The sequence below is a fragment of the Elgaria multicarinata genome, chromosome 2 (assembly GCF_023053635.1).
Source record: "Elgaria multicarinata webbii isolate HBS135686 ecotype San Diego chromosome 2, rElgMul1.1.pri, whole genome shotgun sequence".
NCBI classification, from domain to species: Eukaryota; Metazoa; Chordata; class Lepidosauria; order Squamata; family Anguidae; genus Elgaria; species Elgaria multicarinata.
In genome coordinates this window covers 65982954-66006310 of record NC_086172.1, presented here as the reverse complement: position 1 = coordinate 66006310, position 23357 = coordinate 65982954, and the positions used below count along the sequence as shown (strand labels likewise).

The following is a 23357-nucleotide window of genomic DNA, read 5'->3' as shown; positions in this document are numbered from 1 at the left end:
TGAGCTGCAAAAAGCCCCAAGCTTGTGTGCTTCCCCATCTGCTCTCCTCCACTGATGTAGCCACGAGGTAAGGATTGGCAGTTATGTTTCCATTTTGGCTTAACTAAAGCTTGTCATGAGGCCTAACAAACAGTGGTTAATGTTAACTATTGTTTGTTTGAAACAAGGCAGCTTCAAGTTATGAAGCTGGCTTGTTTAAAGAAATCGTAGTTAGCATTTACTGCAGTTTAAGGTTTGGACAGAACATTAAATTGTGGATCATGGAAAATTCTGAACTCCTCTTCACAGCTAGGCAAAAGGGGAGAGAATGTGCAAGCCTGTGGCATAACTAGGCTCAGTAACATCACACTATATTATGGTTTAGCAAGACACCTGAAAGTAGCTAATCTGCGCTCCTGGGAAGAAAGTTTGATAACTGTTATTTTGCTTTCAGGAGCCTGTTCAAGCTAAAGAACCCAAACAGCCAGGTAAATTTCTTTAAAACACCCTGTAAAGTAAAGATGCAATATTTATTTTATAAAATTGTTGTAAGTTTCTCTTTTTCTGGGAAAGGTGGAATATTCCAATTGTTAAGCTTTTGCAGTTGGTCCTAAACACATTTTATATGGAAGCAGGGCCTGGTAGCTGCACACCTGGAAACACCCTTATAGTATAATTTATTTCTTTATTTATTTTATTTATTTATTACATTTCTATACTGCCCAATAGCCAGAGCTTTCTGGGCGGTTCACAAATAATCCTTTAATCTTTACTCAGAAATAAGTCCCACTGAGTTCAATGGGGAAGTGGGAATAAGATTACAGCTTGAATCAAATAAATGCATAAAACCAAGTACCGTGTGCCAATATCAAGCATGTTTCTTTATAAACACTAGTACAAAAAGCTAGAACAATTTAAGGTGGCTTGACACAGTTGTGTTTAACTGGACAAATATCTGTGCAGCATCTAATAAAATGCTTAGCCAGACTAGAAGCTCAAAAGCAAGGCTTGATTCTTGAGGTAACAACTGGTCTGTATACGATCTTAGCCTGATGGCGGTTCTGTGAAGAGATGTCTGGAACGCTGGCTTTTAAGGGTATGTATCAACAATGAAGGAAAGAGGCCAGCATGGGGAGTCTTCCACAGTATGCATGGCTTCATCCATGGGTGTAGCTATGTAATGTGAGGAGCAGCCCTCGGCACAAGTTGACTTGGTTTATTTTCAAGCTAAAGCAGTGTGAGCCACAGGTGGTGCACCCATCTCTACTGATCTCCCACATTTTCCCTGCCTGTGGTTTTTCGAACGTAGGTCTGCAGGTGATGCTGTGTCTCATTGTATCTTCACACTTTCCCTGTAAGTTTAGATTCCTAGCAAATGATACATCTGTTAGGTTCTCCGCCCGAGAAGCTTATTAAAGGGTAAGATATTCTTTCAGATGAAATGAAATGAAATAAAGCGTTGGTGAGGAAAATGCAGTGTATGCCATGACCAACATTGCCTTTTCTGAACTAGATCACCATCCCCGTTGTGGTTGACAGACGTATGATAGCAGTAGTAGACAGACGCTTAGCATAGTAGAAGTGCTTCTAACACATATGTGAGCAACTTGTGGACATCCAGGTGCTTTGGTCTACAACTCTCATGATCCCTCACTATTGCCTAGGCTGGTTAGGACTGAGGGGAGTTGCAGGCCAAAACATCTGGAGGGCTGCAGATTGCCCACTCCTGCCATACCAGGTGAGATGAATTTAACAGGTAGGTTGATGAGGCTTGCACAGCCTGTCCCAAGAGCCGGTGCTTCTTTACCATTGCACCAGCGCCTTTGCAATTGCCAAATTCAAATTTTGTTCTTTAGCAAGCAAATTGCCTTAAGCAACGTTTAGGTGGGGCTGGTACAAAAGCACAGGAGAAACTGTTTACCCTTTCCTTTCCTTTTTACTTTCCTTTCCTTTCTTAAATTTCAGCCTGTCCAGAAAATGTGGCAGGAGAGTTGACAGCCCAGGAGGACTTCAGTGTGGTGGTGGAGACAGCTGAGGGGGAGGAAATCGAGGCGGAAATTTTGGAGATGTACTTTGAAAATAAGAAGCGGTCTGCTGGGGGCCCCATTACGTCCTGTGTTAAAGACAGCCAACAATTTATCATCACCTTTGAAAATAAAGCAGGTATTTTTCTGAAGGGCTTCTCACATCAGCAGAGTGCTCTGTGAGTTGTACCCAACACTGCCATTTAACTGATCAAAGCAGTTCTATCAGCAGAACTGAGAGGGGACGGTTCCCTCTCTCCCTCCTGCTGCTCCCTGCACACCCTCAAAATCTTCTCCGGAGGGCTGGGAAACCCTCTAGGGCAGATTTCCAAGGTGCATTGAGGGCTGCAGGGGTGCAGAGAGAGAGGGAGAATGTCCCATTTTGCTAGGGGTCTTCCGCTAGCATTATGTTGGATTTAACCCATTGTTTGGAAAAGGTAAAATGCTTCTTCATACATTCTCTCCTCCTGAGCCTTGAAGGAGTTGATCCTTACACTCGAGCAATCACATGGCTCCTTTATGTATAACTGTGTGAGAGTTGCTCTCTGTGGTAGCTATGATTGGATTTTTAGCAGTGGAAAAACTTGTATCAAGATAATAATAATAATAATAATTTATTATTATTATTATTATTATTAATAATAATAATAATAATAATAAATTTATTTCTTACCCGCCTCTCCATTTTGATTGAGGCGGGGAACAACAATAAACGATAAAATACATAAAACTGAATTAAAACATAATATACGTTGTTAAAACTCTTGTCTATACTACACCAGGGTGGTGTAGTGGCTAAAATGTTGGACTAGGAGTTGGGAGATCCGGGTTCTAGTCCCCACTTGGCCATGGAAACCAACTCTCAGACTCTCAGCCCAACCTACCTCAAAGGTTGCTTGAGGATAAAATGGAGAGGAGTAGGTTTATGTATGCTGCCTTGGGTTCCTTGAAGGAAAAATGGTGGGATATCAATGCAATGATAAATAAATAAAAATAAGAAATACACATTTTTCTTTTTAGGCCATTGTCTTCTATCCTGAGTGTTTGTGGACAGAAGGTCTAGAAAGACAAAGGGCACCTGAAGTACTTTCCCCTAATGATACGGGCTAGAAACTTTAAAATTCGATCTTGAGTGGAGCAGCAAGGTGTGACAGGGCAGGGAATGAGTGCAGCTCTGGAGTTGTCCAAGCTAATAACTTTTTGCTGGCTGGGTGATGTTATTTTCACTGTCTTTCTCTCCAACCAGATGCTCAAGAGGTTTTGCAAAGAAAGAATCACTGTATAAATAAAATTGCCCTTGATGTCAGAAAGCACGAGCCGGAGAAGGCTCAAGAACAGCCACAGATGTCAGCTTCTCTAGTTCTTGTTGAGAATGTGCAAGAGGCCATAGAGTCGTGCATGCTAATTTTGTTGATAGAAAATGTCAGTGGCTTATCGGAAGAGGACAATGACTTCAGCGTGGAAATGGTCCCTGAGAAAGATGCTGCTGTTATCACTTTCATCAAACCTACCGGTAAGAGGGAATTGATTATGGGAAATCAATAAGGTCTTTGCTATTGTTTAAAGGAGTCATTTAACTGAAAAACACAAGAAAAGTTTGTTACTACGAGGCATTAAAGTTGTGTCGCCTTGTCGTGTAAAGTGATGGTACTATCCATTTGTGTGTGATAGTAGTCTGGTAATACCAAGGATCTGATTGGGTCCTACCCTAGGATAAATATCACCTGGGGTGAGGAGTGCTTTCACCCCACATCAAATTACAGCTTCCTTTTAAAAATATATATTTATTTTATTTATTTGAGGGAGGGAGAGAGAGAATGCTCGTGATGTTTATTGTAGTGCTTATAGTGTTTGTTGCCTTGAAGTTCTCTTGATTTTTATTACGAATGAACAACAGCAAACTGGAAATTGGGAAATACTTCAAGCTAATTGATGGAAGTCCAGTTTCATAGATAGTACCCAAACAACCTATAGAGCCCTGGGGGCGAGGAGAAGTCAAAGTACATTTAGGGCACAATCCTATGCATGTTTAGATGGAAAAATGACTTACAACTCCCAGGATGCCCGGGTCAGCCATGCTGGCTGGAGCATGCTGGGAGTTGTCGGCCTTTTTTTCTGTCTAAACACGCATAGCATTGCACCTTTACTGCTTTTTGGTAACTTTACTTGTGGCAGATTTTACACTAAAAGGAAAGATCACCAAGTGCAGCTCTTTGTCCCATTTAGCTTGGGGCCCAGGCAAGTGGCCTGCTTGCCCATCCCTAGAGGTGGCCCTGGCTCTGATCATAGAGCTCAAGATCCCCTTCTAAAATAAGGACAAACCTGTAAGAATGCTTTGCTTCATTCAGTTATGTGAGCAATGGCAGCAGCATACTGTTGTTCCTGTGTGCTGCATTGAGTCTCGCCCCCACAGGCTAATTATTTTCCTTGCACCCATCAGAGGTGCCCTTCCACCACTTCTCACTCTTAACCTTCATGGCTGTATGAAGAAAAGGGTGAATTAAGCATGGCGTGGTGAATCTAAACAACAAAAGAAGATGCAAGAGACAAGATGGGATTCTGTGCAGAAGGGGTGAAAATATAGTGAATTGATTGTAGATTGTGGTCCTGCCAGGCTGTGGATTGGAGGGCCTGGGGATAAACTTGGTGAATAAGGACTCCATAGTCAATTACATTATTTTATACTGTTTTTAAATTATTATTTCTATTCTGTTCGTAGACACAGAGCATTTTATCGAAGTATTCAACCAGTTCCATAGGGTTAAGCAACTGAAAATTTCTGCACGCCCTCTGGAGGTGACTAAAAGCATTCTGGTTGAAAACATTCCATCTAGTACCTCCAAAGACTTTATTGTTGTCTATTTTGAAAGCAAGAAGTCTGGAGGTGGACCGGTATTGGATGCCAAGTACCTTCCTGAAGAGAATTCTGCTGTGATTACCTTTCAGGATGGCAAAGGTAATGCCTGTTGTTAAAACATCCTTTTTGAATTATACTTGGGTGGGCTCAAAACCCGGATTATTGCAAAAAGTGGGATGTATTCATAATGATTGCCATGTCTTTGAGGGCAGGAAAATATCAGTTTGTCTGGGTTCTAGACTACTTCAGGCTTGTTAGGAGAGAAGACAGGATTTGGCAAATATAGGCAGATCCTTTTTCTGTGTCAAAACTGTCATCTCTTGATGGGGGAGGGGGTCTTGCAGCCAAAATCAGCCCCTGAAGAGGATCCCTCTTAAGTTTTGCAATGAGAGTTCATTGACTAGAGAGCAATCCGTTGGTTGCATCAAGGGTGAATGAATGTGGTTGTTCCACAAAATCAAAGGAATTGCCTTTGTGTATTGTTACAGTTTGTCTGTCTACGATTCAATACTTTGGGAGCATTTAGTGACCTATCAACTCCCTGTAGCAGATAAAAATACTTATATACAAAGTGTACACCTAAGATTGTTTGGTGGGTCACAATCTAGATTTTGTACTATCAAGAATTAGTAAAGGAAAATATTTTTGATCTATCATTTTTATTAGAAATATGCTTATAGGGTAACATCAAAATCCTTTGGATATAAAAACATGTTTGTTGTTAAACAAACTGAAGATCTTTAGATCTTACTACATGAAATATAATTTCTTAACAATTTCTTGTTCTTAGACTTCTAGTCTTAGCACTTTAAAAAGGAGAGATCTCATTCTAAATACCAAATCCCTCGAATACTGAATAGGCTATTCAGGGGCTTGTCTTGACGAGGGATTTGCCTCAGGGTGGATCTGGAGTGGTGGCAGGTCATCTATATGATGCAGCTGCCATCTTGAACCCATCCAGGGGAAAACCCCGGAAGCTCCACTTTAAAAGAAGTCGTGGACTTACCTCAACTTTTTTTTATCTTGGACGGAGGCTACAGCATTTGCCCTCTGTCGCCCTTGCTCCAGAGCTGTGTTGGAGGTGTGCCCCAGCCAATGGCAACCCTTAATTGGTCGCCCAGCCGGGACAGGGGGCAGCCCAGTGAGCCGAATGGCCACTTGCCCGCCTCCACGCTTCTCCAGTATGGGGAGAAGCCGAAAAGGTTTTTTTAAAAAACAAAACTTGGACACAAGAAGCAAAGCAAACCTCCAAAGCAAGGGTTTAAAAAACAAACAAACTGGGACCTGAGGAAGCGCGGGCACCCAGTGCACAGGCGCGGCACCTCCTCCAAAACAATTTTTTTAAAAAACAAAACCTGGAACCCGAGGAGGCGCCTGGTGAACGGGCGCTCCTCCTCCTCCTCTCAAGCAAGGCCTTGCACTCTCTCATTCGCATGGGGATAATGCGAAGGAGTGTAGGTGTGGGGCTTTGGGGGCTCACGGCGCCAAAACGCTGCCGTCAAGATGAGCCCCAGCTGATAGGTATACGGGCTTGGTGATTTTCTAATAAGAAGCTCCTGCATTCTAAAATCAGCACTACTTTATACTTTTATTGTGTCGAAATTACTTCATAGCTAATGTTATCTACTGTGCCATAAATTAGGGCTCACAGTCTTAATTATCTCATTGTTATTAAACTTTCCTAAAGAAAACAGCTTACGTAAAAGACTTACGTATACACATATCAGGCTGGAATAAGATCCATTTTGAATTATATTTTTGAGAAGAGAACTCTGCTCAAAATTTGCCCATTAAACTTAAGTCTACACATTTTTTCTAGACATCTGTATATCAAGTTTTTTCATGTATAAATCTCACACAATACTTTTTGCTCATTAATTCATAAGCCAAAACTTTACACTTTTGACTTGGAATAATACAATCTCACACCTGTTCATTAGTCAAATAAGTTTTTGGCTCAAGCGATAGGGCTTTAAATCAGTATTTTTTTTCTGAATAACATCCATGACAACCTGACCATTATTTTTATGCCAGTTATCCAGAATTCATTGTGAACCTGTTTGTGTTTCTGTGTTGCCTTCTCTTTGTACAATATTTCTCACTTTTTTTTTTCAAATTCTGAATTATTTATTATTAAACGTTTGGCATTTGTATTTCATAATAAGTCATCTTATATTGTTTCAAGATGTGTGGATTAGTAATTTTTTTCTATAGTCTCGCCAGCAAACCCAATAAAGCAAAATCGGCTATTTCCTAAAATCTGGGAGATCTGAATTACGGTCAGAGTTGACAAGATGTCCTATCCTGTACTAATGCTTCCCAGACTTCCCTGGGAAGCTCCACTGAATGGAGTGAGCAGTGTCCAATGCTGCATGTGCAGTAGCGGGACACACCACTAGTGTAATGGGAAGAGGAGTTCCAGGAGCTGCCAGAAAAACTGGAACCGCTTGTTTGCAGAATGGGGCAGGTCAGCAGATGTCGCAGAAGGGAGCACTGCTGACGTGTTCCATTCCATAATTAAGCATTTCTGGGATTGCTGTAGGGTTGCATTGTAAGAGGTTATCCTAAGCCATCTTGTATTGGCTTGTGAAACTGAGATACTGGGCTATTCACTTCCATGCCCAATTTAAAGTGGTAGGGCTTATCTAGAAATGGCTTGGGGCCTGAATACCTGCAAGAATGCCTCCCCCCTCCACCAGACTCCCTGTGTCATGTGATCTGGAAGAGAGGCTTTGTTGAAGGTTCCTTTTATTTGTCATGTGACAAGTTGGGACAGAACCTTTGCTGTCCTAACACCTATTTGTAGAGCGCCCTCCCCAAGCAGGCGTGAGCAGGGCCAACCTTGCTATCATTTCAGCAGCAGGTCAAAACCTTGGATTGCCCATGCATTTTAAACTGCTCTGCTTTATGATTGTGCCTTTTTATTGTTTTAGGATTGTATTTTATTATTTTTGTTATGTATTTATTGTTCACTGCCCTGATACCATCTGGTTTATCAATATCCAAAATAGTCAAATTAAGCACTCAGTTGCATCTGTGGAATTCAGCCTGGGCACAACCGTAATGCCAACCCTCTGCTTTGGCAGCTGCTGTTTCAGCTGGGAAGAACATGGGGAAACTGGATAGCATGGGCAAGGGGCCAGATGACCAGTTGATGTTGTAACATAGAGCTAGATGAGGCTAAAGAAGCAAACTAGCAGACATGTAAGCCTCTCTTGCTAGAAAACAGGCAAGTGAAATGATCACAGGGAAGGCAACTGGAAATGATGATAATTCTGTTTGGATAGTAATAAGAGCTGGATTGCAGCATTGTACAATGATTCCACATCCTGAGGCTGGAGGCGTTGGCTTCTGTTTCACAAGTCCAGGGTCAGTGGTTTAGTGCCCACTGGAGGCTACTAGCCACCTTGACACCTGAAGAGTGGAAAAGATATCCTCAGTCATGTGGAATGCAGGTTTGCATTTGGATTATGACTGAAGCTTTGGTTAGAACAGAAGGCAGTGTTTTGCAGAGGGCTGAGTACTGGGTTGGATGAAGGAAGATGTAGTTCAAATTCCTTTACAACCAGAAGCTCACCATATAGGTTTGGGTAACTTGTTTCTCACCTAACAGTACAGCCCGTTGCGTGTCTACTCCGATGTAAATCCCATTGAGTTCAGTGGGGTAAGTGGGTACACGATTGCACTGTTAATGTATATAAGTTAGATACTACTGGTAAAATACTTCGGATGCATCCATGAAAATGATGGGAAGAGGAGAAAGCCCTGGCTGAAATAATCATGGTCAAGCCTGAAGTCCTGTTGCAATGTGTTATGTTTTATCAAAATGTTTATTTAACATAACTGGGCATTGCAATGTGGGTTCTGTGATGTTTTCTTTTCTAATTCTGTTCTTTCAATTCCCCCCCCTCTCTCTTTCCCTTTAAAGAAATAACTACTATCTTGGGACGGAAACATTCTTTTGACAATGTGGCAGTTCTTGTTTATCCATACTATGAATCTTTGGGAGCAGCTCTGTATGGGAAGGACAGACCACCCGTTAAGTTGCCAGATCCAAGCACAATGTCCATAGATCCCTACCACTGGCAATTTTTACAGAAGAATCCATTGTTACTTCAGGAAATAAGCCATGAAATGGCAGCCTGCTATTGTGAGATCAAATGGCCCACTAGACACTCACCATGTCCAGAAATTATGATATGCCCTTTGCGTGCCTTGTTGAAGCAAAAGCGATCCTTGGCCAAGAACTGGAACAAAGATGTTTCTACCCAGCTTACACAGATCCTATCAAAGCAAAAGGTTGTCAAGTGCAAAGTGGATGCCGTGGTGTGGGAAGCCATAAGAAACAATGCAGTAAAAGATGACATTTTCATTTTACCTGATATTCCCAAGGGAATAGTTGTCTTGGTCGGGGCACCAGAAACTGTAGATCATGCAGAGCAAGAAATCCAGGTGCTCATAGAAAATGCTATTAAAAAGCTTGAAAGAGAGAGGCAAACTATAGAGGAAACCATGTCAGTTCCTGCTGGGAAGTATACTCTTTTAAGTAATGCTGGATTTCATGATAGGGTATTGGAGTATCCAGATCTGAAGATTACTTACGATGCTTCCAAAGAGTGTGTAACACTGCGTGGTGTTGCCACTGAAGTTTTTAAAATGAAAAGTGAAATCCTTGAAAGGCTATCCAGAATGGACCAGAAGACTGTTGACATTCATCCTTATATTCTCCTTTTCCTGCAACACGTAGATAACAAGCATCTGTCTCAACTCTTATTCTGGGCCAAAAAAATTAATGCCTTCTATGAGCTCAAGGGGGAGGCGGTTCTGCTGATGGGAGGAGTTCCTCAGGATCTTCTAGGAGCTGTGGAAGGAATGAAGAAAGATCTGGCCTACAAATGTATTCCACTGGAGGACAATTCGATCATCAAAAAGAAAGAATGGATGGAACTGACTGACAGTTTGTACAAGGCGTGTAATTGTTCCAACGAAACCATTATCATTTATGAAATGGGGGATGAAGTAGTCATTGCAGGTTGTTCCAAAGAGGTGGCCAGTGCCAATAAGAAGCTCTCCGATTTTGTCGATAGCAACACATACATACAAAAAGCTGTCAAGACTAAATTTGCAGCAGTTCCAATTTATGTCAAGCAGGAGAAGCGCAACAGTTGGGCTCACATGGAGAAGCAAGGTGTCAAAATCCATTTTGGCACATGGACAAATTGCAAACTGATTTCCCTTGAAGGACCCAGAGGAGAAGTGCTGAAGGGAGTTGAGCTCTTTCAAAATCTTGTGTCTTCTCTGCATGCTATACACACAGTCGTCGATCGACCGGGTGCCAAAGCATTCTTCAAAGAACATGAATACTTGTATGTCAGTGGGGCAAAACAAAAATTTAACTGTTTGATCAGAATTCAAGATGCCGACGAAGACACCAGAGAGGAGGACGAAGGTGGGAATGGCCCTGAAGAAAAAGGGCAGCTGTGCTGTGAAGTTAAACTAAAAGATGGCGTTGTAGTTATGGTTCATAAGGGAGACCTGACCTGTTTTCCAGCTGATGTTGTAGTGAACGCATCAAATGAAGATCTGAAGCACAGTGGTGGCCTTGCGGAGGCACTGTTAAAAGCAGCCGGCCCAGAGCTACAAAAAGAGAGTGATGAGCAAGTGAGGAAACATGGACGTTTGAAGCCCGGCTGTGCAATTATCACAAGTGCTTGGAAGCTGCCATGTAAACAGGTGATCCATGCTGTTGGGCCGATATGGAAAAGTTCTGAAACAGAGAAATGTACACGCCTGTTAAAGAAAGCCGTGAGGGAAAGTTTATGTCTGGCAGAAGCTTACAATCATTGTTCTATAGCCATTCCTGCCATAAGCTCTGGGATTTTTGGATTCCCCCTAAAGAAATGTGCCCATGCCATTGTAACAGCTGTCAAGGAAACTTTAGAAGAATCTTCTGAGAATGGCTGCCTGAAACAGATATACCTTGTGGATGTTAAAGAAGAAACTGTTCAGGCTTTCTCTGAAGCCTTGAATGAAGTGTTGGTCAATGGATCATCACCATCTAAACAGACCTCTGCCTCCATAATCGAGAACCCTACCGCCAAGAGTAGGCCAGAACATCAAGGGTTAACTACTCCTGAAGGCCTGAAAATCGTTGTACAGAAAAAGGGAATTGAAGATGTAACAGTAAGTAAGCTGCTGTAACTTCAAACATAAAAACTGTCACCAAGCACTTTTTATATTGGCCTCTCTGTCTAGCACCAGAATGAACTAACAGGGATCACTAAGTTTAATATGATATTCAAAAACTTGAACCCCTTAAGTGCAGAGTTAAAGTTTTCAATCAAGGAAATGAAATACAAAATTGAAACTCTTCTGCTCCTGGAGACCTCCATGGTAGCATCAACTCTCTGCTGCAATTTGTATTAAATTAATCTAATCTCTTAAGCCATCCATTACTTTCAGTACCTCAGGAGGAAAAGTATGCAAGTCTTTATGAATCTCCTCTGAATAGTTATTGAATGAATTTTACAGAATTCTTTTCAGCTCCTTGATTTTTTGGGTTTAGATTGTAATGATATTTATAGCCTGCAGAGTGTTCTTTTAGTTTTTTTATTTTTATTTTATTTATTACATTTTTATACCGCCCAATAGCTGAAGCTCTCTGGGCGGTTCACAAAAATTAAAACCATAATAAAACAACCAACAGTCTAAAAACACAAATACAAAATACAATATAAAAAACACAACCAGAATAAAACCACGCAGCAAAAATTGATATAAGATTAAAATACAGAGTTAGAACAGTAAAATTTAAATTTAAGTTAAAATTAAGTGTTAAAATACTGAGAAAATAAAAAGGTCTTCAGCTGTCGACAAAAGGAGTACAGTGTAGGTGCCAGGTGGATCTCTCTGGGGAGCTCATTCCACAGCTGGGGTGCCACAGTGGAGAAAGGCCTCCTCCTAGTAACCACCTGTCTCACTTCCTTTGGCAGGGGCTCACAGAAAAGGTCTCTGTATTAGAAGTGTTGGATACTTGTGTCTTTCCAGGTCAGCTGGGACAGATTCCTTCATCATCACTTCCCTGCATTCCTTCTGTAGTACCCCCATATTTGCAACTCATTTCTTTACTCTAAAGGAATCCCTTTGAAAGACATTGCTAAGCGCTTGGTCACCCCCATCCCCTCTTCAGGCTGGCCAACTATTTGCTGCTGCGAGCCTGAAACCTAGAAGCCCAAAGGAGGACAAGTGACAAGCCATAGTCCTTGTGAACTCCTCCTACATCTGGGGAGGCATCCTCAGTGCTGCTGTCCTCCATAGTGAATGGGTGTGACAAGAACACCTGCCAACTGAGCTTGGTTCTTGGAGCTTTGGTATGCAACCTTTAGTAGCAGTGCCCTTCCACATACCAAGAGGAGTTGGTTGATCAGCAGGACTCTCTCCAGAGAGCAGCAGCTTCTACTACTAGGAGGGTTCATTCTAGCCCCACTCCCCACCCCCATTTGCTGTGTAAAAATGGCCCTATAAATATGCAGATGTAGGAATACTGAATTCCTCCATATGATTGTGGGGGTGGGGGGTGGGGAGAAATCGTGGACCAGTCAGGATACCAAGTCACATGACCCAAATTATCTTGTAAATGGGAATATGATCTCTATGCTATTATTCTGAAATAAGAAACCATTCAGCAGGATTAATACAATAGAAATAATTCAATAGACTTTATGCTGTATAACACCTATTAAAACAATACGTAAACAAACAATGATTCAATTGCAAAGAACGTTCCCCCCCATAACCCTTATAATGTACATCTGTATACATGAAGTGAACCTTCATTTATGCCAGGGATAGGCAACCTTGGGAGATCCGGGGGTGGGGGGCATTTTTGCACCTTGAACTCCCCATAGGTTATATCCCCCCCCCAATGTATCTCCCTCCAAACAATGGTGTCTGGAACAGAGGCTAATTTTGACCCTTTGTGTGTTCCATCGTAACTACAGCACTAAAAGGGTCGAAATGGCCGCTCCAGATTGCCTTTTAATGCAATTTGTGGGCGGGGCCCACATATTGCTGACCCCTGATTTATGCAGATGAATGATGTGCAGCATAACCCTAGAATGCCCTCGCACATTTTTTTCAAAGCATGAGAGCGTTGCAGTGAATTCCAAGTGCGTATGCTGCTGAAAGCATGAGATTAGAGGGCATTGGGGCTGATTACTAGCACTGAATTGTCTTGATACCTGAACTGCATGGTGGTGGGGAGTTTGGAGTCACTGAATTACGTGTAAGTTATATATATGAGCTGGCACTGGCTCAGTTTGTTCACAGGGATAGATGTGCTTCACGATATTTGCTAAGCCTTCAGAGCCCCCAATTAGAATGTCGTAAACGTAATTAGATTTTTGTTGTCGATACACACTAAAAAAGATGTGTGTGTGCGTGCACACACACATGTACCCATGCACACTGGTGTGGTATATGCTCCTCTGAGATGTTTCAGTGTTTCTCAACAGAATGCTCCATCAGATGAGCATTTTATCACGGATTTTTGTGGGTCCCTCTCATGACGTCATCTGCCTCCCGCATGCCTCCTGCCCCTTTTTGCCTTCTTCGCATCACACCCCAGTAAGTCCAACTTACTTTTAAAGACGGAAGTTGCTGCAATCTCCTGCTGTGTGCAGGAGAAGCAGCGGGATCAAAACGGCTTCAAAATCAAAATGGGACATGTGCATTATGTTTACTTCCTCTTTCAAAAGAGAAGTAATGAGGGACAAACCCATGGGCGGAGAAGTGACGGTAAGCAGACGCAATTTCCTCCTGTGTGATGTCGCGCTAACTCTCGGTTTGTCTTTGTAGACAGATGTTGTTGTCAACAGTGTTGCCCGAGATCTGCAACTTAATGGAGGCGCCCTCTCCAGGGCTCTTCTGGCCAGAGCAGGAGGAGAACTCCAGGTGGAATTAAACAAGCAAAGCCAAGGGAAAGACATTAAAGAGGGCTGCGTGCTTATAACCAACGGTCACGCTCTGAACTGCTCTCATGTGCTGCATGCCGTGTTACCCGCTTGGGATCAACAATCTGGAAATAAGGTAGAGTTGGATTTTTTTCAATACGTCTCGAATGCCCAATGGGTGTATTTCAGAACAGAAGAGCCCAGCTGGATCAGACCAAAAGAGGCTGTTGCTGCTCACCGACAGAGGTTTCGATAGCCCTTCTCTGTGCCCCAGGTGCTCTCTTCTACACCTTTTGTGCAGCAGTCTTGTGAGGCTGCTTAGACAAGAGAGTGGCTTGCCCAGGTCCCCTTGTGATGCTTCCAGACTCACTGGGCTTTAAGCGTGAGCCTCTCGCCTCCATTCCCAGCCTTTCTGTATATTTTCTCACTGCTCACTGTTCATGTTTCATGACTCCTTGGATCAGCAGTTATGTTTCAACTGTAGTTGTCTCTTCTGCTGCTCCCAGACTGTGGAATGGCCTGCCAGAGGAGACTCTTCAACTTAACAGTCTTAGCATTTAAAAAAGCTCTGGAGACTGATCTAGGGCCTTAGCTAGACCTAAGGATTATCCCTGGCAAATGGAGGGATCGTCCCTGCCTGCTCCCGGGATCCCCTGTGTGTCATTTGGATGCACAGGGATGATCCTGGGACAATCCTGGGATATAGGCCTGGTCTCACCATGGCCTAAGACTCACTAATTGAATGCATATGTGTTTAAGGAGAATTTCACAGCAAGAGCAATGCTAAACAGCACACAACTGCACAACGTCTGATTGACAGTCAAGACCTTGGGGTAAAAGGACTAATATAATATAAAAGAAATTATATATTTCTTTTATATATAATTATATAATTTATAATTATATAAATTATAATTATAAATTATAACAAGATTGAACTTGAAAGATTGAAATTATAACAAGATTGAATTCCTATCCAGTGTAATTTTAGGATGTTTTTAGGATGTTTTAATAATGTATACTATGTTTTTAATTCAGTTTTATGTATTTTATACTTCTTGTTGTTCCCCGCTTCGATCCAAACGGAGAGACGGGTGAGAAATTTATTATTATTATTATTATTGTTATTGTTATTGAGCTGATTAAGAGAGACTGCAAATGGCGGATGCTCAGATCTCACTCAGATATCTGCTTTCAGTCTTCCTAGCTTTGGGTGTGTGTTTCACCCTCTTGCTTCTGGGAAGTCCGGCACAGCCAATTCCCTTTATCTAGATGTACCTGACTATCTTAGGAACAAAACTTATTTGTTTTGTAATGTTTAATTGAATAAAAGACACTGTATTTTATTTTATCTGTTAATAAACAGATTCTTAAACTGCAGATTCTAAGTCCATTTTATTTTATGGTCCCCAGATCTTGGGGAACATTATTGAAGAATGTCTGAATACCACTGAACGACTCTCTCTGAATTCCATCACAATCCCAGCGATTGGGACCGGTAACTTAGGATACCCCAAGCATCTTGTTGCTAAACTGATGTTTGATGAGGTGTTCAAATTCAGTCAGAAAGGAAATCCAAGGTCCCTTCAAGAAGTTCACTTTGTACTGCATCCAAGTGACATGAACACAATCAAGGTATTTTTCTCTTTGCTAGTAGCTTCTTGGGTATGTGTTTGATATTAAAGGTGGCTTTGAAAGATCTGAAGTCTGCAGAAAGCAGTTTTCTTTGTTTCTCTGTGAGTCAGATCCAGCATATCTCTAAAAATACAAAGCTTTTTCCAGTTGCAGGATCAGCTATTATCTTACTGCTCTATTGTTCATTGGCATCTTGACAGTTTGCCAGGAAAGCTGGCCTGGGAGCAACTGCTTCATGTACATAGATGGTGCTATATAAATAAAATAATAATAATAATACAATTCAGTACTGCTTAGAAGAGATTTCCTCTTCAGATTTTATCTTAGTCCTCAGCATTCTCCTACTACCTCTACAATTTTTATTTTTCTCAACTAAACTCTGATTTAAAGTTTGCTTCCTCTCTTGCTTTCTTCCAAAGCCATTAACTGTAGATACCTAGTTTAGGAACAGGAAAGAGCATACCATGGTTAATGCAAGAGTTCCTGGTTTGTTTCAAGGCTCATGTAAAAGGGCTCCATGTACAGCCAAAATGTCCATTGGCTTATTAAGTCAAGAAATCATAGAATAGTAGAGTTTGAAGGAGCTTATAAGGCCATTGAGTCCAACCCCCTGCCCATCGCAGAAATCTACCTTAAAGCATACCTGACAGATGGTTGTCTAGCTGCCTCTTGAAGGCCTCTAGTGTGGGAGAGCCCACAGCTTCCCTAGGTAATTGGCTCCATTGTTGTACTGCTGTAACAGGAATTTTTTCCTGATGTGCAGCCGGAATCTGGCTTCCTGTAACTTGAGCCCATTATTCGGATATGATTATCCAAATACAGATATTGGGTTATAGCCAATGTTAGTCTAACTTGCATCCCATTCATTTCAGTGGGTAAGTACACTGATAATGGACACAACCCATTATTTCAACAGAATGATCACAAAGCCAGTGGTGTTCCAAAGGAGATATCAGGCAGAACCTTCCCTCCCTTCCCACAAAAGCATGTTCTTGATGAAAAAACTCTTTAAAAAGAAAAGACAGAAAACACCTTCCTACTTGTAGCCTGTTTACTGTGACGCTTTCCCCCCTCCCCCCAGGCATTTACAGATGAATTAAACAGCAGGCTGTATCCAGGCCGAACTAAGACTGTACCTGAGAGTTTCCAGCAGCACAATCAAGGTAAATGCTGTTTCCCACCCACACATCCCCAGGGTTTGGAGCTGTCTTTACCAGGAATCTTGGGAATTCTAGAATTTCATTTTGAGGAAGATATGTTAGAAGAGTTAGGAGTGAGTGTGTGTGTGTGTGTGTGAAATGTAAAATGTAAAAAGTGGAATAGTTTGAGGAGGAGAGTGGTGATAGTGAGGACCACTGCAAAGAAGAATATTTTGAAAAGTCAGGGTTGTTGTTTTGTAAAATAAGGGAGCTAAATCAGCCTCTATTGGCTCTGCCTGCCTTGTATAATGTTTTGTTCATTACTGAAAACATAGGGCAACATTCAAAGAATGGTAAAGCTAGTTATCTGAGCCCAACTGAATGCTTTTGTTTTCCTTGACAGCAGTTACTTGTGCCACATTACAAAGTGCATTTGAAAATAAAAGTTGTGTGTGTGTTTTTAAAAAGTTTGTGTTATGGGCCAGCTGTTCAAAAATGAAAAGGTCAAATATTCCAGCAATTATGGCAGTCCTAACTATCACTGTTATGAAGTGAATTTAGTTTGTAGAATGTGCAGAGTAGGAATCATCCATAATGAATTTGAAGGAATAAGCAAGCCTTATTAGTAGGGCTGTGCACGGACCCCCCAATCTGCTCCGGATCCCAATCCGGAACTTACGGATTGGGTCCGCTCCGCCCCGATCCGCCTATGGTCCACTTTGCTTCACTGCGGAGCTCTGGATCGGAGCTCCATTTCCCCCCCCCCCGCCATAGACTTGCATTGAAATCCAAACACCTATAACTTTTTTCTGTTAATGTTAGAAACCTCAAAATTGATACCATGAGAGCTTACCCTTGTATCCACATTTGTGCCAAGCTTCAAGCAAATCCAAGCATCCACTGATTTTCAGCGAATATTAAAAAATTCCCCATTTTCAGAAATGCTAATATCTCCGACATCTTTACAGATACAAACTTGAAATGGGCACCCTCACAGATGCCACCTAGATCCACATTCATGCCAAGTTTCAAGCATGCCCTGATTTTTAGCGATTTTTTAACATTTAACCCTCAACCCCTAACAATCCTTTTCTAGATCTCCGTCTGTTTTCACATTAGAAACCTCAAAATAACCACCATAAGAGCTTATCCATGTATCCACATTCATGCCCAGTTTGAAGTCAATCCGAAGCTCCAGTGATTTTTGGGGATTATTTGAAAATCCCCCACCCCATTTTCAGAAATCCAAATATCTCAAGGGTTTTTAAAGCTGCAGACAGCTAAATGGGCTTTCCTTATTCATAGCCATTTCAAAGGAAATCCCAACATGTCATGAATTGGGGACTATTTAAAGATAAACCTTCCACACTTCAAAAATTTACTTGGAATTTCAAGAAGTCTAAACCGGGTGAGCGCAGGAAGGACTAATCCCCTGAGTCAAAGCAAGATACGCTCAAACTGTCCCTGTGAGGCAGGCACAGAGGAGGAAAGGCAGCAGGCGGCTCTGCCCCTGTAGCACTGGGTGCAAGCATGCCAGAGGCTGGTGGGGTTGATCCACAAAGCCCATCATCTAGTACATCTCCTAGGCACCAGGAGGGCAGAGAGGCAGGCACACGATATATGACTAAGCCATAGATCTATGGGGACGCAGGCACAGACAGGCGGGCATTGGCAGGCGGGCACAAAAGAACTGGTACCTTGCACAGGCAAGCCATAGATCTCTGGGGAAGTCAGTCCCAGCAGATCCAGCTACCCCACAAGGACAGCTCCCAGGCAGGCGGGCAGAGAGGCGAGCACAGGCAGGCAGACATTTCTGCGGTCACAAGTAAGTGAGCTAAGGATTGTTTCCATTCCAGGCTAGTATTGCAAACCAGCCCTGTTAGGCAGGAACAGCACAGACAGATTCTTTCGCAGCCCATAACTAATAGGGGGCTAGGAGGAGAAGAGTAAACCTTTGTCTTCCGTGTGCCTGCTGCCTTTTCTCATGATGAATTATTATTATTATTATTATTATTATTATTATTATTATTATTAGTAATAAATGTATTTATTATTTGGGGAATGGGACAAGTGTGTATGCTTTGCACAAAGTTTATTTGAATGCCTCTAACTTTATTTGAATGCTTATTGCACTTAACAGTGCACAGCAAACACAATCACACACAGTCCAAAAAAACACACACAGAGTAAGAGAGAGAAAGAGAGGATAATTTTTTTTTGGTATTTTTTAAAATCTTTTTTTAAATAGAAGAAAGAAAGAAGATGAAACACAGTCACAGTACACAGGGTTTAAAAGAGGGAGAAGGAGTTGGGGGTGGGAAACCAAACAAACACTTCAAAAATGAAAAGTTAAAAGTTTATAAAAATAAAGTAAAAACACAGAGCAAGCTAAGCAAACAGTCAGAAACAAACAAGCACACAACCCACACCAGATCCTAATCCTATATCTCCTCCAAAACACAGCTGCAGCACAGAACTAACTCCCATCTCCACGAAGTCCAACCCCACAAAGAGAGAAAGGAAAAACTGTCTGGGTGGGTCTGCCTTAGTCCCCCCCCCTCCAACATTGGGATTGGAGGATGCTTCACATGAGGTGATCACTTCTCATCACGATTGGGAGTTGAATCTGCCTATCATTGCTTCCAAAAAAGTTACCCCCTCCCGCTTTTAGCCATTCTAAACAAATTAATAGCAAGCAAACCGCAGGACAAAAAAGTCTGAAAATCTCCACAAATGACCCCCAACCACCACTCTTTAAGTACAGTAAGTTTCAGGGATATGGGTTTCAAAACAAAAAAATTATATGCTAAACTTTTCCGCAATGCAATCCTAAGGGAAAAAATATCCAAAATGGCAGGCGAAGCGCTTTGTGAAAAGCGGATCGATCCGCTTGTGGCCGCTTCTCTTCGCTATGCTTCGCTAGCCACCCGACTCACTTCTCCTTTGCCTATAACGGAGGCAAAGCACCCCACTCCGCTATCGCTTCTAAGAACCGAAGAGAAGTGGAGCTCAGCCCTACTTATTAGGCAATTCTAAAACAAAACCATGCTACAAGGTATTAGGGAAAGGATTATTTAATGTGATAGTTATCTTCACATGTACAAAGCCCTTAAATCCTTTTTTTTACCCCCCTCCCCAGTGACCCTGTGTTAGCTTAGCCTGAGAAGTAGTAGCCCATTTTGGACATCATGCTAAACCATGGTTGAGTGCTATGTGAACAAGCAAGAGTGAACCTTGGATTGCTGCTCTGGCATGGACACGAGAAGGAAATTGGAAACATCTATCAATTCCTGTTCTAAACTAACCAGAGTTTTCCCAGGCTAGGGAAACACTGGTTAATTTTAAACTATGGTTTGTTGAAAGAACCCAGGATCATGAACCAGTTTCATCCTGGATTGTTTCAACAAACTGTAGTTTAATATTAATCAGTGTTTGTGCATAATAGCAAATTCTGTGCATAATAGCAAATTCTGGTTAGTTTAAAATCAGAAGTGGATGCACCCAGACCAGAGGAGGGGAGGGAGGAGCATATGGGTTGAGGATTGCTGTTGCTTGTTCATGTAATGCTAGATTATGGTAATATAAAAAATGGGCCACTGATGAAACTTATTTGGGGGTGGGGGGTTAACCCAAATATAACCCGGTTTGTGTGAACATAGAAAAGGAAAGGAAAGGAACCTCTCGTGCGAGCACTGAGTCATTACTGACTCTTGGAGGGATGCCAGCTTTCGCTAACGTTTTCTTGGCAGGCCTCATAGCGGGGTGGTTTGCCGTTGCCTTCCCCGGCCATTATTACCTTTCCCCCAGCTAGCTGGGTACTCATTTTACCGACCTCAGAAGGCTGGAAGGCTGAGTCGACCCGAGCCGGCTGCCTGAAACCAGCTTCTGCCGGGATCGAACTCAGGCCGTGGGGAGAGTTTCAGCTGCAGAAACTGCTGCTTTACCGCTCTGCGCCACACGAGGCTCATGTGAACATAGAGCTTTGACATAAAAATAATATACCCACAAATGTGTGGGAGAAGGGATGCAGAATAAACAGACTTGTATCTCTCCTTTTCCCCTTACAGCTTCTTCAACAAACGGAGTTCATAAAATGCAAATCGGCCCAATTTTGTTGCTGGTGGAATGTGGAGACATCACTCAAGAAGCCACAGATGTCATAGTGAACATATCCAATCAAGCATTTAACCTTAATTGTGGTATGTTTTGTACCCTTCAAGGTTCCCCCTGGAGGATTTGTTTGTAATCTGGGACCAATTGCATGCCTGTGTGTAGTTTCCCCCAGTGTAGGCTGGTGAAACACTTTGGATAGCTCCTTTAGAGTTCTGTCCACCCCACTGTCATTGGAGACTCCTCTGCTTCCCCACATCCTAAAATGAGACTTCTAGCAGTGATAAGCAAGTGCCTTGCTTCTTCTTCTCTTGCTTCCTTCATTTGGAGATGACGATGTCCACTCCAGTTTGTGATGTGCTTTCTACGGAAGTGCTAGCTTCCCCTCACCACCCCCAGATTAAGCATTGCCACCTTCTCCCACTCTATGCAGTTGCAGTATTGGAGAACTTGGTGTGAACGTAATGGAGCAGGTCCAGTCCGTTTTGTTTTCCCCCTGAACCTCTACAAAGAGTTGTATAAATAATATTGGAGAAAAGAGCCGTCTGTGCATGTATTGCAAAGCCAAGGGCAAACTGCGACTGTTCTAATCTTAGGTCTTGACCCACAAGATGGTCATGCAGTTGGAAAGCTCCCACAGATCCCATGCAGGTGGGCAGTTTCGGGCTCTCTGTCATTCTGCTCCGATAGTGAGCATTTTACCATGCTGTCAGGTGCAGGTGGATGATCAAGTGCTGCTCTGTATGAGCAGGAGGAGCGGGACCATCAAGCAGAGCCTTTTGTTTACTCCCAGTTCCTAGCCAAACATCTGATTGGTGTTCATCATAGGAGCACCTCCTTGCCTTCTACAATGCGTGTTAACACCCCTATCCTCAGGTGCCCCTGTAGTCATACAACCTGAAGAAAAATGGGAATATCTTACAGTGGCGTTGATGGCAGCTGACTTTTTGTTGGAATTGGAATCTCTCCATGCCTCATGGAAAGTGTCTTCATTCTTGCTTAAAATCTGACAGGGAAACTGTGTCACTTGACCACAGCCATAGCTCCTGTTTGGAGTTGACCACTTTAAAATAAGGTCAGATGCCCAAGTACAGATCTGATTTTTGTTCGATATGTTGCCTTGCAGTGCTTAATGGGTTCGGTGAAGGGAGATTCCATCGATTGCCTTGCTCTGTATGAGATTTTAAACTTGACTGCTTTATCTTATTTTCTCATACAAATGTGTATGTGTTTTAATTGTTTTTTTCAAGGTGTTTCCAAAGCAATTCTGGATGCAGCTGGACCAGAAATGGCAACGGAATGTGCTAAGCTAGGTACAAATCTATTTTTTTTTTGAAGGGGGGGGGGAAATAATGTTATTGTTCTTTTGTTCTGGTACGTAAGTCACATGGAAGTCATACATTTACAAACAATTACAGTTTCAATTTCCACCTGGTTTAAATATTGATGGCTATTAACTTGGATAATACACTTTGTTTCATTATTCCCCACTCTTAAATCCTGGATCGCCCATTTATAGTCTGCATTTTCTTTCCATCAGGTTCAGAAGGGAACCTCCTTTCCTTAGTCCTAGGCTCTCCATAGCTCTGCATATGCCAACGGCGGGATTCTCCCACGTTCTGCTTTATTTATATATTCAATGAATTTCCCCCATACTCCTTCAAACTTGTCCCTATCTAATTGTCCTCCATCAATCCTTAACTTTTGAGTCAATTTCTCTAAGAGAGTGATGTGCCAAACTCTCTGATACCAGTTTTTGATATTCAGCCCTTTACCGTCTTTCCAACACTTGGCTATCAACCATCTTGCCGCTAACAATAGATGACTCACTAATTTTTTACTTAGGTTGATATCTAAACCTATATATAAATTTTGCAAGGCCAGGTGAGAGGATGGATGAATCCATTGCCCTGTTATTGAACTAGTCTCTTGAAAGACTAATATCCAGAAATTATTTATTTATTTATTACATATTTATATTGCCCAACAGCCTAAACTCGCTGGGAAATTTACAACTAAAACCATAAAATCTAGTTTAAAGCTTTAAAATCACATAAAGCCAGAATAAATTACAGTCCAGGGAAGGCTTGTTCAAAAAGGTATGTTTTTAGGAGGCGTTTAAGAGATAGTACATTTTTCCGTCTCCTGAATCGCCCGAAGGAGCGTGCTGCTACAGAGAAGGCCTGCTGTCGAGGTTCCTCACAATGGCATTCTCTTCATCTGGGAATGACAAGCAGGGCCTCCTCTGAAGATCGTAAACGTTGCCTGGGTGTACATAATGGATATATAATTATATACCCTAGGGCAGGTCCACCACATATCTAAGCATGTTCCTGTGCCTGAACAGATCTTTTGAAGCTCTGGAGGCTCTTAAATAAATGGTGGTGGTTGCCGAATGTTGGCAGCCCTCCTGGCCGGGGAGCATGTGGCCATGGAACAAGGAAGGACACTAGCCCTCTTTCTGTCCAAAGATGGCCATGAGAGTGCCCATTGCCCACTCTTCACTTGTCTACTCCTTGATGTAGGTACTAGCAATCATCAGTCCTCAAGGAGTTCCTGGGTCCTAAATATGCATGTCCAGTGTTAAAGTGGCCTCCATGATCTGATGAGAAATTTTAACTCTCTTGGTTATCCGCACACCATTATAGAACATAGAGAGGCA

General features: G+C 42.3%; 1 protein-coding gene across 1 annotated transcript in view; it reads left to right on the top strand.

Annotated features, from left to right (window-relative positions):
- Positions 1-23357, top strand: part of LOC134392367 (protein mono-ADP-ribosyltransferase PARP14-like) — a 36205-nt gene that overhangs the window by 3068 nt on the left and 9780 nt on the right. The window contains exons 3-12 of the mRNA XM_063116643.1: positions 434-467; positions 1945-2142; positions 3250-3516; positions 4723-4959; positions 8789-11043; positions 13717-13947; positions 15225-15446; positions 16528-16609; positions 20653-20784; positions 21946-22008. Of these exons, the coding sequence (XP_062972713.1) occupies positions 434-467; positions 1945-2142; positions 3250-3516; positions 4723-4959; positions 8789-11043; positions 13717-13947; positions 15225-15446; positions 16528-16609; positions 20653-20784; positions 21946-22008 (3721 nt within the window). The remainder of the gene's footprint in view (positions 1-433; positions 468-1944; positions 2143-3249; positions 3517-4722; positions 4960-8788; positions 11044-13716; positions 13948-15224; positions 15447-16527; positions 16610-20652; positions 20785-21945; positions 22009-23357) is intronic.